General features: G+C 36.9%; 1 protein-coding gene across 1 annotated transcript in view; it reads left to right on the forward strand.

The window, feature by feature from the left end:
• Positions 1-17,865, forward strand: part of LOC114245486 (neuroligin-1) — a 76,410-nt gene that overhangs the window by 18,486 nt on the left and 40,059 nt on the right. The window contains exons 2-4 of the mRNA XM_028177666.2: positions 15,835-15,887; positions 16,551-16,888; positions 17,524-17,741. Of these exons, the coding sequence (XP_028033467.2) occupies positions 16,698-16,888; positions 17,524-17,741 (409 nt within the window). The 5' untranslated portion in view covers positions 15,835-15,887; positions 16,551-16,697. The remainder of the gene's footprint in view (positions 1-15,834; positions 15,888-16,550; positions 16,889-17,523; positions 17,742-17,865) is intronic.

The raw sequence follows: 17,865 nt of genomic DNA on the forward strand, positions 1-17,865 counted from the left end.
TATTTCGTTTATAACATAATTTAACTAGTTGTCAATTATCTGTGACGCGTACAACCCTTTTACCTTTGATCCGTTTTATTCAAAGAATCAAAGCCTTGAATGTTTGACTTCAAAGCGAACTATCTCTAAGCCGGCCCAACTTTGAATCTCACTAACCCAATATCACACGAATACAGTAAAAATAGGATTGGCTTATTTTTTAAACATAATATTGCAGAGTAAGTTGTAAGATTACTGAGTACTGATCAAAGGTTTGTTCAGTACTATTTGTGTGGAGCAGAATTTCAATCCCACGCGGTTTTTGTCATTCATGTAGTCAATAATATACGATAATCTATACCAATATATAAATCTAAGGATGTTTTTACGGATGTTCCGCTATAAATACTGAACCATGCATCCGATTGACTTGAAACTTGATATCCATGTAGAAAATACATGTACTTAATGGATAGGTAATATTTATATGAGTGTTGGACTCCCTAATAATAATGACAATAAATAATAATGTTACTTTTATATGCCCAGCGAAGCGGGCTTGGACGGCTAGTTTATTCATAATTATAACGAAACACAAACTATTTCCCTCAAACTCTAATTAAATATTTATTATTACAATATACAATTTCATTATTGTAATCTTAAATTTGTGAGTGGATTTGAGTGTGTTCGACGTCATTTATTCTTTTAGAAGGGTTTCGTCTCCGCCAAATCTTTTAAAATTGTTTAACTTATTGTAATCGTACCCAGTTTAAAATGTCGCATTTTATGACATAATTATAGAATGCATTTATTTTTCGATAACGCCATGTTAATTGAATAAAAGCCTTTTATTTTCATGCGTCTATGTTTTCGTCCTTTTGTCAGACTTACGTAGGTAGCCAAATGATGAAAAATGGTATCATTATAAGTTCTGTCCGTCTAAGTCGGTATCATTTTAAGTTGAACCATCTATATGTATACATAGTGCAGTGTTTCAAGGTCGCACATATAAATCATATTTTAAAATTTTCTATTTAAAGAATGATATTTTGTTGGTCAACAAAACATTGCCACTCCGTCAAATTTATTTAATACGCAAGAAACGTATTTATGATATATGATTGTTTGATTAAATTTTCTTTTTAATATACATCATCTATTTTTTTTTTAAAAAGAATACATTTCTATATTAATAGTTTTTTATATAATAAGTATCTGGAAGTCGTGTTTTTGTTTTGTATGTTTGCCGCAGTGATTTCGATCACCTTCTTCTTGAGATGAAATAAAGATGATGAAATTTGGTCAATGATTCAATAAGAAATTGTGTATTCAAATCACGAAAAAAGAAAATCCGCGGCAGTTACACAAGGGCGTAAAAAAAGCAGTTTGCATAAAAGCTTGTGGGGAATTGTTTGATAGTCCTAAACGAATTGAACGTTAATCCTGACTTCAGAACCTTTCATTGTGGCACATAGACCTTTGCTTTCCATAGCAAAAATGTAATTTGTTTCTTACTTTGCCATCACTAAAACTAAGCTTTATCTTTCAATAAGTATATTATTTAATATAGGTATATAAATATAAATAGCGATGTACGGAGATGTATTAATACTTTAAAAATAATTCAAAATTTCACGGGAAATTGATCTCCGTTCAGACAACCTTTAAACGCGGGAATAAATATTCTCTATTAATTCAAATTAAGCGATTGTAACGCTTTTTCGGGCCCCAAGCCGTTTATGCTAATAATTTTCCCCTGTTGGACAGAATCTAATCGTATTTGAGTCGCTTCGTCAACTCGAATAAAAAGAAACAAATCGCTTTATTTACGGTTAACTATTTTACGAATATCTTTTTATTTTTATGGTACTTTATTTAAGGAGTGTTATTAGATTGATGCTAAAGGAATCCAACAAATAATTTAGTGCAGCCCATTTAGTAAGTTTTTTTTGGTTCTATCAGAATGCCATTGTTAGGAAATAGAATTGCAAGTTTCAAAGATAACGTCATGGAAGTGAATTTACCAGAAGTTGAAATTCCATAAGGAAACCGTGCAGTAAATGTATTCATTTATTTCTCTAGAAAGATAGAAAAGCTCCCCACGTACCTGCTGTTAAGTTGTTAACCAAGCCCATAGAGTAGATAGCTTTTATATGTCATTATATATTATATACTATAATATATATAATACATGTATACGATAGAATTCTCAAACAATAACGATCGTCCTATTATACAATTCAGAACGCCGGTTACATATTATTACGCTTGTATGTGTTTCCTAATGGCCTTGTCAAGACAGTAACCACATATATTCAAAACCGTATGCTCATTTGTCTTTGAAGACAATAAAAAAGGGGAAAAAGAATTTATGTATAGATATAGAGAGAATATTTAGTTTTGACTGCGTGGTGACCTAGAATAGTCGTGGCTGTCGTACAAGGCGACTAATGGATTCACCAGAGAATAGGGAGCAGTGTGCCCTGAGTACTGTAGCTGCCTACCATTCTTGACGGGCACGGTAAATAGACGCCGTTGCCCAAAACACGTCATTTTGAATCCTTCCGAACCAAAGTCAATTTTTTTTTTTTTTTTGTTGTTGAAAGATTACTGGTGGCCCGAAGGCCTTTCCAGTTTCACCAGGACAGGTGGGCGAGCAAAGACTCAGCCAGTTAGGTCGTTGTGGCTTAAAGGATAAATCATCCGGTTCATTCGTGTCGAGCGATGCACCGGTATTCGAATCCCGCAGGCGGGTACTAAATGTTCGCGATTGACTTCCATGGTGAAGGAATAGCACGCGTAATAAAAATCAAACCCGTGTAATTACTGATGGTGGAACCTCTTGTGAGTCCGCACGGGTAGGTACCACCACCCTGCCTATTTCTGCCGTGAAGCAGTAATGCGTTACGGTTTGAAGGGGGGCTTCTTTAGAATAAAATATTTTTTTCTTACACTATTTTTAATTCAAATTTATTAAAATTTCTTTTCTATTTTTTAGTTGGATTTTTTATAAAAGCATATTTTGTTAGTTTTTTTAAACTATTATATTTTACATTTACAGTCCGAAACATAAGTTATTTTCATAAACCTGAAAGTGAAGCTTAATTTCTATTTTTATACTTGTTATTAGTGTAAAACAAAATTGATTGAGGATTTGTTTTTCTTAATTTATTCCATATTTTCTTTAGCATTTAAAGAAATGGTTCCATTACGTAAATGAACCATCTAGTTCAATAAGACTTGGACTAACATTTTAATGCAAACCACTTTGCTGATTACTATAAATGTATCTGAAATAATGTTTTTGTTCACAGTTTTAGCTGTCGAACTTATTTTTAACATTTTCTATGATTGTTCACGAAAAATACTCATTAAACAATTTAAGTGTCCATAATAAACTGTAAGCTAGCAATGAAACTGTTCTTATATTGTGTTTCATTGCCATCTGTTATAATTTACTTTCAAGTTAGTATAGGGAATATTATATGTATTCATATATACAATGTTGATGTTTTATTTTCTATAGAATATGTGATACAGTTCCTAAAGCTGTTGAATATATAAGTTTTCATTGCCAAACAAAATCTCTTTATATAAAAATCAATTGCTGTTCGTTAGTCTCGTTCGTTACTGGTGGTAGGACCTCTTGTGAGTCCGCGCAGGTGGGTACCACCACCCTGCCTATTTCTGCCGTGAAGCAGTAATGCGTTTCGGTTTGAAGGGTGGGGCAGCCGTTGTAACTATACTTGAGACCTTAGAACTTGTATCTCAAGGTGGGTGGCGCATTTACGTTGTGGATGTCTATGGGCTCCAGTAACCACTTAACACTAGGTGGGCTGTGAGCTCGTCCACCCATCTAAGCAATAAATAAAAAAAAAGGCTCGCTAAAACTCGAGAACGGCTGGACCGATTTGGCTAATTTTGGTCTTGAATTATTTGTGGGAGTCCAGAGAAGGTTTAAAAGGTGAATAAATATGAAAATGCTCGGAATTATATGAAAACAAACAATTTCGTTTTTCCTTTGATGTGTCCCCCGTCGAACGGATTCCTTTTGTTTGTCGTGTATTTATCGATTTAGGCACTACGAAGTCTGCCGGGTCAGCTAGTATTAAATAAAATTGTTTGGCAAACATAAGAAGAACCAGTAACAGTTTGAATAGCCTCTTAGGCTACTAACAATTTGGTAGGAAAAAAGTTCAGATATACGGGACCGCCGTATGGTGTAACAAAATAACTAAGAGTCGCTTTCGAAGTGAACAAAATCTTCGTTAAGAGACAAATTCGGCTGAAGTGTTCGCCAGAAGTTTTATTACTTTGACACAACTGAGCTCTTTGCTCGTGAGATCAACAACCAACATCACTTCGCGGTAGACTTGTTGCCTGACCACTGAACAGTGAATTTCAGCTTATAATGTCGGTAAATTTATATCGAAGGCGTTATCCTATCTCAGCGTTTCAAAGTAGGTTAAATCAAGAGAATTACTCTGATGTTCGCCTTTATTAAAAGCGGTGTAAGAGCTTTTTGCTAATATTGCACGTCATGTAATCTTTTAAGTTGGCTTCGATATTATCTCGTACCTCGATAATAGATATGCACGTCTTCAAACGAGATTTGCGAAGAATTCTCAACAGTAGGCCGTGGCTTGGCTCCGAGACGACGTCCTGCGGGGTTTTCCCGAGGATGGAATCCCGTCCTATTATCAGGACGGCTACCGGCGTCGGCGAGCCTTCGGCGCGCACTGCGGTACCGTGGGTTTCGTGGAGTCGGAATGGTGGGGCTCGATGGGGTTTAGTCGGTAGTCGGTTTTGCGGGGTAGCTCTTGCGTGGCTAACGCCGTGCAGTGCCTCGCGCGCCTTTCTCAAGGCGTAGTCTCCCGGCAGGAATTGGAAGAAGAGGAGGACCCCTGTCTTCTTCTTCTCCCTGTTCTTCTCTGGAGGCGCCGGAGTCCGACATAACCCGGCCTCTTACCGTGGCTTGGCTGTGCCCTTAGTATTGCTGATGTTCATGAGTGACGGTGACTACTTACTATCAAGTGGGCGAATGCTGGTTTTCAAAAAAAGCCAATAAAAAAACCTTCTACGAAATAATAATATGTAGAAGAGGTAAAGTAACGTTGAAACTAATTTCGTTTACAAACTACGGACATAACGGTCTGTACTGATTTGTTAGTAGAATTTGACTTGGCAACTATCGGCGGGTTTTAATTTTGAAAGTGTCATCATTAAATCAAAGCTCACCGAATGGAAGTTCTCATAAACAGCTGTAGATGTACAGGTCAAAGGAAATATACAAATATTTTATGAAATGAATGTACAGTAAGTTTTAATATGTGAAACGCAGCTTTGAAGCACGATGCTCTTTGCTGATCTGAATTGTAATAGACAACAAAACAATATTACATAATATTCTATAACACGCTAGCGATATCACAAACTTTACGAGACCGTTAAGAATTCAGGATGTTAATACGAAAAAAGTAGTGATAAATGTACGGCGAAATGATTAGACAGAAACGACACTGACAAATGACACTGTGCGGTCTCTGAACATGTGTTATTAACAAGAATAAGATAAATACGATATGTTTTTGTTACATGAAACTTTCGGATACTTTAGGGATTCATTAGGCACTACTTGTTGTTTTGTTTGAGGGCCTTTAAGTAATTAGAGACGAATAGTATCAGTGAAACGCTTATTTTTCGTGCAGTTGTAATTTACTCGTGTTTACATTGAATTTTCACATTTCGATATTGAAAAAATCGTCACGAATTCTTTGTACATATTTTGCAATTCTTAATACATTCGTCGTTCCATCACTTTGCAGATACATTCCGAATTACTTGACGAACTTAAATTTTTATGGATAAGACATATTGTCGATTTAGCCAATTGGCTATTCTGCTTTCTTTTAAGGCTTATCCACTTTTTTATTTCTCTTAGCCATTTCAAGCTATCTACTCTCGAAGACCATTGTAGCGAAACTTTATGTAAATTTTAATAAACTTGGATTACCATAGAAATGTTCTCGATCGAAGTGGATCCCCCCGCTAAATAAGTGAGGCGCGCTCATTTGTCTTACCGTGTTTTTTTTTCTTTCTATTCATGGATCAGTGGAATTTGTTGCTTCACTAGCAGTAAATAAAAACAATTATTTTTATAGCATTTGTCTCTATATTATTAAGAAAATTTATTTAGAATTTTTTTTTTTATTTTTTTTATTTTTTTTTTTTTTTTTTATTGCTTAGATGGGTGAACGAGCTCACAGCCCACCTGATGTTAAGTGGTTACTGGAGCCCATAGACATCTACAACGTAGACGCGCCACCCACCTTGTGAGATACAAGTTCTAAAGTCTCAGTATAGTTACAACGGCTGCCCCACCCTTCAAACCGAAACGCATTACTGCTTCACGGCAGAAATAAGCAGGGCGGTGGTACCTATCCGCGCGGACTCACAAGAGGTCCTACCACCAGTAATTACGCAAATTATAATTTTGCGGGTTTGATTTTTATTACACGATGTTATTCCTTCACCGTGGAAGTCAATCGTGAACATTTGTTGAGTACATATTTCATTAGAAAAATTGGTACCCGCCTGCGGGATTCGAACACCGGTGCATCGCTTCAACACGAATGCACCGGACGTCTTATCCTTTAGGCCACGACGACTCCAATTTTAATTCTATACATCATCATAATTATATGCTGCTAAATAATTATGGATTTCAGGGGTTGATGCCAATACAAAAAGTATAACAGAATCGTATGAGTTAAAATGAATGGATAACCATGAAATAAGCTTTAGAATTCTTTTCTTTCGTTGGCAATGAAAGCCATATAAATTACATGGAATCAGCCTCACAAATTTATGCTGTAAGTCGTGAAACAAATTGTGCTAAATTATTACACACGTGGAATATCGAGCTCCCTAGTACCTTCGGCCAGGGAAACTGAGATTTTTATACCATTGTTCTCGGCTGGCGGGAGAATAATAGTTTTTCCATTATGAGAATGGCGAGGCCGATTGGCTGGAGCCGTGCCGAAGGGACGATAATGTTTTAACTGATGGTGATGAACCCAATTTATTTGTGGCAATATTTTACATGTTTTCTCTGAATTGTTTGTACTTGCGTATGATCTTATTTGAAATTCTAGTGTATTCTATTAATTTCATAAAATAATATACTATTTATTTAATCTAAAATTTTTATGCCACCAAATTTCGTGGAAAAAAAATAACGATATGATTTCTTAAATAGGTACCATTAGCAGAAATAAGAAAATAACATCGACTAAAAGAATATGTAAGTAATGAACACGAATTTAAACGTATTAAAACTGCTCAAAAGGTCCTAACTACAACATTTAGCGTACAAGCCTTTGCTGTAACCACGACCTTTACATATTCTCTGGAGCACAAAATAGGTAATTTCCCTTCGTTTAATTAATTTCGTTACCCTTTTGCGTTATCAGAACTTTTAGCACTATACTCCTTGGTTTTAATGAATGACTCGTTTTATCAAATTACTAGATGATGACCTTTTTTTTTTTTTGCTAAGTGGCTTAACGATGCCATCTGCTGAAACAGCTTTAGTGTTATTGTGTCTTTAAAACAGTTAGTTGAAATTATGAAAAATTGTATTATTATTCGCCAATAGATGTCGGGAAGGTTGATTATTGAAAACACGAATAAAACAACATTTTCTGAAAATAAATCGTAGCTAGATCGATTTATCGCCCCCGAAATGCCCTGTATACTAAATTTTATAAAAATCGTTGGAGCCGTTTCCGAGATTCAGATTTTATATATATAAATATATATAATTGCTCGTTTAAAAGTATGAGATAGAGGAAAACATTGCATATACCTATATGTTGTATTGAATTGAAGCATTCTATTACTCGCTGCAGAATGTCAGCTAAGAAGTTGCTTTCGTTTCAACTAAAGTCTTGTATCGGGATGAGCCTTCACAAGGTCAGTGCGGCTCAAAGTGGCTTTGCCAAATTGATTTTACGTGTATTGCGGACTCTCGCCGCCCGTTTGCTGTCCGTGTTCGTGCCGCGATGTAACAGTTACTTCGGATTTACTGAACAATGTTTGGTTTTCTGATTTATAGTCACTACTAACAATGGCTTTTCGGATTTCAAAAAGAATAAACGTATTAGTTGTTTTCTATTTAAAATAGATGTTATTTTGATGTCATAACGTTTACGTTTTTAGAACGAATGAGAAACAGTTTTGTTTGGTCCGTAAGAATTGGAACCCGTATCCCGTGGTGCCTGTAGTTACGGTAAGTAATGATTATAATGACGCGGGCAAAAGTCCAGAGTTAAATGTTCAGTCCATCATCCAAGTTGACCATTAGATAAAAAACTAACTGCTCATATGCATGTGGAGTAATATTAGGTCTTTACCTACAAAATAACCGTATAATATACATAAGTTAAAGTGACTTTGTTTTATTTCAATCACAATATGCACCCATAGTATTGACGCATCTCTATTTAATATTTCAACGCCCTTCTTTTTCTTCTTTAGAAGTCAGATGAACAGAAGCCAACAAACTCTTCAAAGCCATTTTGTACTGCCTCTTGGGTATTGATTTTTTTCCCTGCCAAAAAGTTAAAGAATCAAGACAGGCCATCCTTCTCTATCACTGGGTTCAGTTCCTCAGAGTACACATCCGCAGTAATGCTGGTGCCACTTGGTAAGAAGCTGTGATGAATTATACCGGCATCAGACCATTACTAGGCATTAGTAGGCAGCGGCTTGGCTCTGCCCCTGGCATTGCTGACGTCCATGAGCGACGGTGACCGCTTACCATCAGGTGGGCCGTATGCTCGTCTGCCTACAAAGGCAATAAAAAAAAAAATTACTTGAACACTGTGCTGCCCCAGCCATGTGGGGCAAATGTCAATCCGTGAGCGTGTGCTCGGCCTTGTCCTTGTCGCAGCCACAGTGGTAGCACCATCGTTGTTTACACCTGGGCGCTGTGGTGCAGGTAACGGCCCAAAGACTGATGGCCGGTGAAAATCTTCGTCAACCAGAAGGTGGGATGGTCGCGGCTCACTCAGTTCTGGAGTACAGAGCGCACCGCCTAGACGGTCAGGAGACCATTCGACGGGTTTGGCGAAACCATTTCTTAGCACGGGTCGCCGAGATTACTCACAGCCTGCGCACTCTAACTATTTTTTTGTTGAGACGACCGTATCGCCACTTCTACCCGGCGAAAACGTAAGCCATCTCGAAGGAGATGGTGAAGCAACAGCCTGGGTTTTGTCGAAACTCACGTCTTTCCGACGACGAAGGGCACCTCCTGCCTTCCTTAGATTAAAGACATCTGAAGAAAAAAGATTTAATTTTACCTAAGGATAGAGATCATTCTGATAGTATTTATATAATACATAAGCACTTTTTGTTCCAAAAAAGAAGAGTTTGTATTCAAACTTCAAATAAACTTTCAACTCAAATTCGTTTGAACAAGATATTATGTTGAGTAGTTATTTAAATATTTACGATTACATTTCGAATTAATCGATTATTATTCGATTATTCGATTATTATCAATCGACTATTATTTACTTTGAATTTTAGCCGTGAAAGTTTACCTCAACTACGAAAGTCACAATCGTGCTTAGATTAGCATACATTTCCCAACTGTTTATAGATTGTAAAGGGTTTGCTCAATCAAACAATCCTTGGAATGAGTCCAAGGATTGCTTATGGAAACCACAACGTGAATGCCCCTTCCCAATTTGAGACATAATTTTTTTGAATCTTTAAGAGAGGACTCGTTGATAGTTTAAAAGTTATTAATTTTAGTTGAAAAGAACAAAACAAAAAAAAAACAATATGGAGCATTGAAGCGGCCGCCCGATAAAGAGGCGAATAATGGAGAGAGAAGAGGACTTAAGAAGAGAAGACAAAAGTCCACCCTCCCAATCAAACTCCAGCCAGCACATATGTTACAATACCAGCAAACTCATCACCTCTACCTCGATAGGCTGGGACTTTCAAGCCCGAGCAGAGAGGGTTGCCCCAGGCCGGTCCCGCTCCCCCGCAAAGGGACGCCACCACCCGACAGTTGAAAAGAACAGACGAATTCATGGTCCACTGTGAATACCACATCCCACCGTCAGATATTCGACAGACGTTGAAGTTGTAGCCACATTGGCAGTATATACCGACTATATTACAAGATTAATTCATGGAAGAAAACCATGCAATTGTAACGTCAACTTCGTGTACTCGGGTGCGTGATATTCAAGTTGTGATGTTTTTGTGTTCCAGTGACCGCATCACAGCAGTTAGACTGTGAGCTCATCGTGCGAAGTACAGAAGCAACTAAATAATAATAAAATATAAGCCTTAATGTGTGTGTGTGTGTGTGTGTGTGTATTGTTGTGGATGTGTTTAGTTACAAAGCTACATGTTAGCAATTCTTCTTCTTCTGAGTCGTTTTTCAACGCCATCATGTGGGATGACATAGATCCTCCTTGCTTTAACTCTGAAATATTAAAAAAGATATACGTATGTACATGAAAATAGAAGCAAATAAATGATCTTTAACAAACCATACGAGACTCATTAACCAATATTGACCGACATCGAATCCGCAAGTCGATGTCGCTCCGTTAATCTAGTTTGTTCGATGAACGTTACCGGGTCGCGGCCGGAGGGTGCTCGACTCTGAGTACGAACCTAGCGCAAATAGCCCCACATTTCTTCTGAGGAGCCACTCGAACCGACAGCCGATATCGACCGCTCTTTACCTTTATGAGGCAAGTACCGGAAAACCTGTGCACTATGTCTTTATGCCGACAAATATTGCTCTCGTTTTTAGATGAATGATTCATCGAGACTGAGGTTTCGGTGAAGTGATCGGGCAAATACCAAATGATGATTTCATATACGCTTTCTCGTTAGTAAATTTCCTCTTAAAAAAAATTGGTTGTCTGTAAGTCGTTTTACTGACGATAGTTGAACGTGACAACATCATAAGAAAATACTGATGGAATGGTTTCATTTTACAAAAGAATTTTTTAATTTTATTTGTTTGATAGATATTTTGTATGGAAAATTGACACCACATTCACTTTTCACTGAACTTTATACTTGACGAAAACATGTAAATGTATTATTGTATAGCAGCTGTCCACACGGATGCATTGCTTACTCAAGTAGAAGAGAGACAGATGTTGTACGCTGCCAAACGCGGAGGCCGAATGTGCCTCTTTGTCGCTCGTTGCGCGCTCTCGCTTGCACTTCAAGTCTTATATGGAACGCCTCAGAGCGAGGTAACGCTGCATGAGTCATATTTTTCTGTGCGTGCAGCTGGCTCCATCGAATTATAAGACGTTGTCATGTCAAAAAAATTAAAATTAAATATGTTCTCTTAAATAAAAGTCTTTTTTTTAATTAAGAATTCCGAAATCATTGGAAGTATAATATGCATTACCAAACCCTTGATCTGTTGTTATAATTTTACATTAGGTGACGTATGAAAGTGACTATAATTTTGTGAGTTAAGTAAATTATTTACTTGTAACTGCTAAGTCACGTCTTTATTCTTATGACAAAATGGAATTAAAAGAGTTTATTTCAAACTCAATAAAATGTTATAAACACCTATTTGAGTGCATGAAAAATGAATGAAAATCTTTATTAAATTGTAATGTCATAGGTTGAAACGGGTTCACAATAAAAGGTTTCCAAATTGCTACACCGATTTCAAGTAAAAGCTTTATAGAAGATTATACAATTTATCCATAAAGTATAATGGATTCATCAAGAAATTCTCGCTATACTTACGAGCTTTAAAAGCATTCGATGCTCTAAATCAATTTTACGACTGAATGAAAATGTTGAATAACTTGTTTTGGTATTAACAAATAAAAGAAGTTGGCCCGATGAAAGAAATGATTTACGACCCTCCGATGACTTTATTTTCGTTTATTTATGGGTAAGCATTTCGTGTGCTGGCGCCGAAAAACAGTCTTCAAATTAAATTTTATCACTATCAGGAAATAAAAAGATTGTGTTGCAAGTTTAATATTTAAGAGATCTCTCTTTTTTTTTCCTACCTATGCTGATAGCCTTGAGAGGCTTTTTCAGCTTCACCCTAACGTTTGTAAGTGAGCTCACGGGGCTCAAACCGGAGAGTTGCTAACACTGACCATAGCAAGAGCAGTGCTTCGCAGAATCTACCATCGGATCGGAAACGCGACCCACTGAGAAGATCCGGCGAGAAACTCAGTGGGCTGTGGGTTAGATCTCTCTTCTTAGTCGCATACTTCATTGCTGAAGATCGTGTCCTTGAAAGGCCTTCGTGGCTCTTTGTACAATCATCTTCTATTTCGTTTGGTTTTCGGCGTCCCTCAAGACGATTGTAAGAGAGAGCTTGGTAACCGGCTTCCCTTCTACCTTTTCCACTACAACCAATTTTTCAAGGTTGTCTGTCTGGTTTAAGAAAGATAAAATAAGATACAATTGTCGATATTCACTTTCAATTTATTTCATTGCTCAATTATGATTATGAAGCCCAATAATTATGTATATTGTATATTTTCCGTAGCTGTAATTAGCTTCCTATATTTCAAATTACACAAAAATTAACCAAGTGTAACTTTTCAACGTTTAAGGTTGTTCATTATATATCTTTAAGAGTTTTTCTCTTCCACTAGTTGGATTTTACTACCGAACAGAAATTGTGCGTGAAAAATAAGGTCTAGGTCAACGTTATCAGGTCACTGCGTTTCATATACTGCAAAAGCGAGGGTTACATTTAATGGGGCATAAATTTGTGTACTGGCGTGAGTTTTTTGGGAATAAATAATTTGTAAGTTTTCACTTGAGGTGATCCGACAGAGAACCGAAGATATCGACATAGCACAGCGAATTAGTAAGCTGAAGTGGCAATGGGCTGGCCATATTAGCTGAATAATTGATAACCGTTGAGGTAAACGCGTTCTTGAGTGCAGAGCGCAAATCGGCAAGCGCAGTGCAGGACGCCCTTAGGCTCGGTGGAGTGATGATTTGTGCAGGGTAGTTGGCAGGAGCTGGATGAGAGAATCCGAGGATCGTGCTCAGTTGCGAGCAATTGAAGAAACCTATGTCCAGCAGTGGACATTATGATGATGATGATGATGATGAAACTCTCACTTTGACATAGTAAAATACGAAAAACGAATAAAATTTTATATTTTTATCTTTTGGTATTTGAAAATCTAAATATTAGTGTAAATGTTTAAGATACTAAAATGTAAATCATAGAACCACAGATGGATGAAGTAAAGGGAACACCAAAAGAAAAAAAAACAGAAAAGTGCTTCCCTATGCAACGTTGCACTGGATACTAAATACTACTAAAGATATAATCCAAAGAGGTAACTGCCCTGCCTATTTCTGCCGTAAAATAAGACAGCCACTACACAATGCAATCATTTATGAACATATACGAATATATGTTACTTGATGTTCCAGCGATTTCATACTGGGATGATGTGATTGTAAGTTTTTAGAGTAGTTTTTTCTACATGATTGTTTATAGATTATCGTATATTTTAATACAGCTTAGAAACTGAAGACATTGGAAGATACAGTGAAAGAAAATTAATAAAATTCTCTTTCATTTTTAGTTTGTTTCAAAAATGCGATGGTTACTTTTTTGGTCATTTAAATACTTTTTTTTTATATTTTAATTTCGATGGCAACATGTTGCGGATTACAGCATATTTTTTATAGATTTCGAAATATTTTTATTTTGATGACGCTTATAAAGATAATGTTGTAATAACACATATAATTGATAAGTTAAGTGCAAAGCAACTTTTTAGCTAAACATATTATCTTTTATTTATCTATATCCTTGTGGTTTTTAATAGAAGTGGAGTTGAGCAGAGCAGCGTGCCGGCTGGCTGGCAAGACGAGCGCACGCTCATTAAAGCACTGAGTCGGACAGCCGGCCATAGTGCTGATTGATGATACCAATTCACCACTTGTCCAAACCGTAACTCGACAACACTATCTCTTCGTTCTCACTCTGGTTGACTCTCTTTTATTGTCCAATTTAATTTGTCATTATTTACATCGCTTTCGCACAAGACAAGCAAATAAGTAGGTATTATTGAACTTAATAAAAATTAATTATCAATTTCCAACAGACAACACTTACGCACTGTCAGTTCACATAATGGTGCTTCGGTAATGTATTAAACGACCCACTTCACCTCTGTACTGTTTTAATCCTTAATTAAATTGATTACACGGGGTCTACTAAGTTCTTAATGAAACCGACGCTGCGTTACCGTATGTAATAAGTTCTTTTCCCCTTTAATTGTAGCACGGTATTCATTTTCACGTATTTAATTTAATTAACACTTTGTAAACACCTGCTCGAACTTTATCTAATCTAACTTTTCACATTTGACACAAACAGAAGGATTTGAATATGAGTGTGACAGAAATTACGAGAGAGTAAAATTAAGTTAGGATCTTGTTTATCACGGAAACTATCCTCTGACACTAACACTGAGCTGGTCAAGCCGCATTAAAATTGCTCAAATTTTTTAGGTGGAATTAAAGTTTTAAGTAAATTATTGGAATTAAAGTTTTAAGTAAGTGGTTAAAACGCTTAAATTGAGTTGCATCGATTACAGCTTACATATTTGATTTGACAGCAGTTGCGAGTCAATCGATTTGTTATCTCAAGCGAAACAGAAACCAAGTTACTCGATTACGCCTAAAAATATTAAGATGCTGGTCCAAAATTAAAAATTCCAAAAAAGCACCATTGATATTTTTGTAATGATGAAATTGGGACTGAAATGTTCAAAAAACAATTTGTTTAAATGGTAAAAATAATTAGTAGTACTGTTTTATGTAGTATTTAAATATCTACTAGCATCAAAATAAAATGGGTGACCCGCGTCTTTCTGATAAATAGCTTAGGCATGGTCATAATTTCTGATTTTTGTTAGTGTTTGTTTTCCATTCGTGTTTTTTTTAAATTCTATATCTGTGAATGTGTCTTTCACACTGAGAATAAATCGATTTTCCCATTACACATACGAAAGCTCACAAAGCATCTCATAAATAATCTCATGACTAAAAGTTAATTGCATAATATTTTATTAGTTGTCAATGATGCGACAGTATCAATAGCTGTGCAACAAAATGTCGGTAGGGCACAAGGCATTCGCACGTCACGCGAGTGATTGATGACCCGCCCTTCCCCTGTTCGGTCGGTCTCTTTGTGGGCTGTTCGCAAAACCAAATGTGCTTGTAAATGCTACTGCTGTCACCAAATAAATACGAGGCTTTCAATGGAAATCTCGCTTGGAAATGATATTTCGGGTACCCAACCATAATGTCCTAACTTAAATCGTGTTCTCATTTGGAAAAAATTTTAGAAAACGTTTCCGTAATTTAAAATTAATGTCGATTGGTTTTTCAATGGAGCGCTTAATCTGGATAACAACAATTCACTGACATTACTTCGGGAAGTGCTGTAATTGCTATGAAAATCAGTTTCCTTGTAGTCAATAAATGGGGCGGAAGTGAATGTCTATCCGGGAGTTGCTCGGAGCACTTCACTCTGCTACGATTGCGGTAAATTTTGTTAGAAATGCGACGTTATTGTTGTGTTTGTTTTACATTAAATTACTAACGTCAGAGCACGACTGTTAGGTAAACAATCCTCGTAACTCGACTTTCGCGTGGGTCCGGCTTACTGAAGTCGCATTTGATTTAAACGGTAATGTTAGGTTAAAGCACTGCAGGTATAGAGTTGTAGTTATAGCTTTTACATTTAATCATTAATTAATTTACTCATTCGAACTTTGTTTGTTCCAGGTGTTAACGGTCAGACCTTTCAAAATTAGTTGCAAGAAAGAAAAATGAATCGGGTAAGCAAACTATTATGTAAATAGATTAATAAAATCAAAATTGAACTAGTTTATGAAAAGTATTTAAAAGAAATAAATTAACTGGTGTTCGTCCAATGGACGAAATTCAATAAAAGCCGCTGAATTCTCAAGATTTAGATTCATTTTATGGATTACATTTTCTCTTTTGTTTTGTAATTATTATTATTTGTAACGACCGGAACTATAACCGTTGCCATTTTATTAATTGAATATGCAATTTCGAAAAGGGCACATGTCGCATATTTTGTCAAATACGTTTTTTTCATATACATGTAGTTTTGAGGCTTACCTACATCCATTTTATAATACTTCCAGTAATTTTCAATTGCTAATTAAAACCAAAATATATTTCAAAAGTTAATATTTTAAATTTTATACTGCTTTAGAAAATAATCAGTTTTTTCATTTCCTGAACATTTTACATTTTCAGAGATGTGCCCTTTTCGAAATTGCATATTCAATTAAACACTAATGTTCGTCAATAGCTATCAAACAAGATAAAGTTAGGAAACAAAAGGGGTAAAGGTGCTGAAACGTTTTGTCTTTGCCTTATTGTATTTAGATTTGTTCTTAATTTCTGTGTGTAGTTTCAATATCCGAATGTAATATTGTGAACATAGTATAAGGTAAAGAATGAAACAGTGGCCGCGTGCTCGCGAGAAGACACTCTCGAGATGAGCAGAGGTTGCGTGGAGCAGTGCGCTAGTGCACTGCAGGCAGCGTGATGCGGGCGAGCGCGCGCAGAGGCGGCGGCGCGTGTCCCGCTACCGCGCCCGCCCCTTGCGCGTGATGCACGCGGGCAGTGCCGCGCTCCACGCGTGGCTCGTCTGCTGCGCGGTCGCGCTCTCCTCGCACAAGTACAGCACGAGGGTCGTACGAACTAAGTACGGGACGCTTCGTGGAATTGTCGTCCATTCGCATCCTCAAGTCGAGGCATACCTTGGGGTGCCTTACGCCACTCCACCACTAGGTAGCTTAAGGTAAGATTCGACCAAAAATATGATTTCTTTTTAATTAATGTGAAATAGTTCACATTGTGCTTCTTTGTCGAATATTTTTAGGATATTAAAACATACATAGTAATCGGCACGAGTCTTGAGCCAATATGCTACTATACTACCTAACACTGTGTATATTTTCATTTTGAGAATAAAGTTGAAAATATTACATTATTAGAATATTGTAACAATACTAAGTTGATAAATACTTACCAAAAACAATATAAATTAAATGAGGTTGATAAAAAAAATGAGCGGCTAATAAAATTGGATAAAAGTGTAGTTTGCTGCAGTGATGCGCGTGCACAACACAGGGAACCAACCAATCACAGCTGACGGCATGTGACGCGACACGGGAAGTTCCAATCACGTAATCAACATGGTCGGCGCCACCTCTCCCCCCTTGCTTTGTACCCCCAAACAGACCCAAAAATGGAGTTCTGCCCATGTCAAAGTCAGAGCTCAAGACTCGTGCCGATTATTATAATAGGTTTGATTCAGATCTAAATTCATTTACAGATACTTTACATTTCTCATGGATTAAGCTTCGATTTTTAAAGAAAACTATATGTTTAAATAAGATAGAATGCAGAATAATAATTTGTTGAATAAATTAGATACATGCCGCCGGTGACTCCATCCCAGTGGCGGACGACGCGGCTAGCTGACGCGCCCGGGCCGGCGTGTCCGCAGGCGCCGCCGGCTGCCGTGCCCCGGGACGACGCCTTGCTAGTGCACCCCCGCGCTCGCATCCGACAACTAGAGAGGCTCCTACCTGTACTCGCCAATCAAAGCGAGGACTGCCTTTACGTTAACTTATACGTTCCTGTAAATGGTGAGGAAATTCATCAGTATTCATATTAGTTAAAAAACTTTGTTTTGAATGATCAATTTAAACATACGAGTATATATCCAAATCTTAGGAGTATTCTCGAGGAGGATTGACGTCAGGCGATCAT

The sequence above is a fragment of the Bombyx mandarina genome, chromosome 04 (genome assembly GCF_030267445.1).
Source record: "Bombyx mandarina strain Sakado chromosome 04, ASM3026744v2".
Classification (NCBI taxonomy): Eukaryota; Metazoa; Arthropoda; class Insecta; order Lepidoptera; family Bombycidae; genus Bombyx; species Bombyx mandarina.